Source organism: Phalaenopsis equestris, unplaced genomic scaffold (genome assembly GCF_001263595.1).
Source record: "Phalaenopsis equestris unplaced genomic scaffold, ASM126359v1 Scaffold000141, whole genome shotgun sequence".
In the NCBI taxonomy this organism is placed as follows: Eukaryota; Viridiplantae; Streptophyta; class Magnoliopsida; order Asparagales; family Orchidaceae; genus Phalaenopsis; species Phalaenopsis equestris.
In genome coordinates, this window is record NW_018164583.1 from 18735 (window position 1) to 20692 (window position 1958).

General features: G+C 32.7%; 1 protein-coding gene across 1 annotated transcript in view; it reads right to left on the bottom strand.

The window, feature by feature from the left end:
* Positions 1–606: 606 nt before the first annotated feature.
* Positions 607–1958, bottom strand: part of LOC110021753 (long chain acyl-CoA synthetase 1-like) — a 36998-nt gene continuing 35646 nt past the window's right edge. Inside the window, exons 18-19 of the mRNA XM_020720370.1 lie at positions 876–995; positions 607–802 (exon numbers count right to left, since the gene is read on the bottom strand). Coding sequence (XP_020576029.1) covers positions 755–802; positions 876–995 — 168 coding nt within the window. The 3' untranslated portion in view covers positions 607–754. The remainder of the gene's footprint in view (positions 803–875; positions 996–1958) is intronic.

The window sequence follows — 1958 nt, forward strand, 5'->3', positions numbered from 1 at the left end:
ATTCTGTATGTTAATTTGTCTTCTGCTGCTAAGAACTAAGTGATGAAACTTTCCAAAGGATGATCTTTAAGGTTCAGCGATTATCTGTGTGTGCGTGTGTGTGTGTGTGTTAATTTGTCTTCTGCTGCTAAGAATTAAGTGATGAAACTTTCCAAAGGATGATCTTTGAGGTTCAGCGATTATCTGTGTGTGTGTGTGTGTGTGTGTGTGTGTCCAGATTAATATTTGATTGTCGAATCTTTCTACAGTGCAATTTTCTTCAGGATTAGTGTTCTTTATGGTAATTTTCTTTAATTTTCACTGTTCCTCAAATCTACTTAGTACCACACCCCACAAAAATGCTGTCGCAATTTTATAAAATTTTAAGATAATCGAATAATTCAGTTACCAAAAAAGGATTACAAATACAATTAAATTGTGAAACACCGTTAAGGAGAAGGCCTCACAGACAGATAGGAAAGCACTTATTTTCTACAGAGCAATAGCTGAAAAATCAGAAAATTTATTTTTTATTCTCTTCAAATTAAGATACTCTTTCTTACCTTTCAAACAAAAAAACAAAGGAAGTTTATTGATTTAAACATGTTGTAAAGAACACCACCAAGCAAACTGATTTCTATGGCAGTTCATTAATTATAGACTTATTCTTTAGTTTAAAGTGTTTGAAAGCTATTAATTCTATTTTACATATGAAACTAATCACATTTTAAAAACAAACTTACAACCTTTCTATCTTACATAGACAACTTCAACCTCATTTATTGTCTTCTGCCATGTTTTTATAGACACGTTCGATCTGAACCTGTATATGTATGACAATAAGCAATGAGACATTGGTTGGCACAATATAGCATGAGGAAGAAGGTGCAGTGTACCTGATAGTATTTCAACAATTGTGATCTCTTTTTCTTCAATGTTGCAGTAACAAGGTCTCTTTCGATATCAAAAGGTTGAGGATCCACCACAATACCGCTGACATGCTCGAAGCCTTTTAGCTGCTCAAAAAATGAAATTGCATGTATGTGTAAGTTTGTTGAGCAATACGTGAAACTTATTTGAATTTAGAGAGGGAAAACTAGCAAAAAATAGGAAGAGAAAAAGATCAAAACTAAAATATACAAGTTATGATCAGGTTCACCCAATTGATCGTTATGCCTTTATTATAGCCTTGCAAGCCTATGTTGCATGTTTTTTCACGGAGCGAATCTTAGACTTGGTAACTTAACCAAGTATACAGGTGAAAGCCTCTTCCAACAACAAAACATGTGTGCATGCTTTCCTTATAAGATGAATTTTAGGATTTATAACTAGACATAGTTTATTAGTGAAAATTTTACACATACTCGGTAGAGATTGAGGATTCAACATCAGCCCAATTTAAGAACCCCAAGCCCAAGCCTAGGCCCAAGCCAAAGATCGTGCCCGATTTCTTGAAACTTCTTAGATTGAAGTGTTTCTTGATGTGTCCTAAGAGTGAAGAGTTTCTTGAAACTTCTTATAATGAATATTTTCTTGAAGGTTCCTTAGTAAGAGTGAAGAGTTTCTTGAAGCTTTTTACAATGAACAAAGTCTCTTGGAACTTCCTAAAAGGGAGGGTAACTTGAAGATTCTTTGTGCAACTAAGAGAATTCTCTAGTGTTACAGTCTTATGGTCATATGAGTGGTTGAGAAAGTTTGTAATTCTAAATACCTTGTCCTGGAATCTCCTTTATCCTTTCATAAAAGTTTTATTATGTCTCTAATAATGTGATGTTCTTTAACTTGACAAAGTTTTATTATGTCTCTAATAATGTGATGTTCTTCAACTTGACAATAATTTGAGCAAATAGGCTGAATGTCTTTTCCTTTGTTTTCATTCCAATAAATAGTAGTTTGTACAATCTATTTTAGGTACATAATATTCAGTAAAATCTAATTTAAGTAACTTCATTAATACATATTCATAATCTAAATATTCA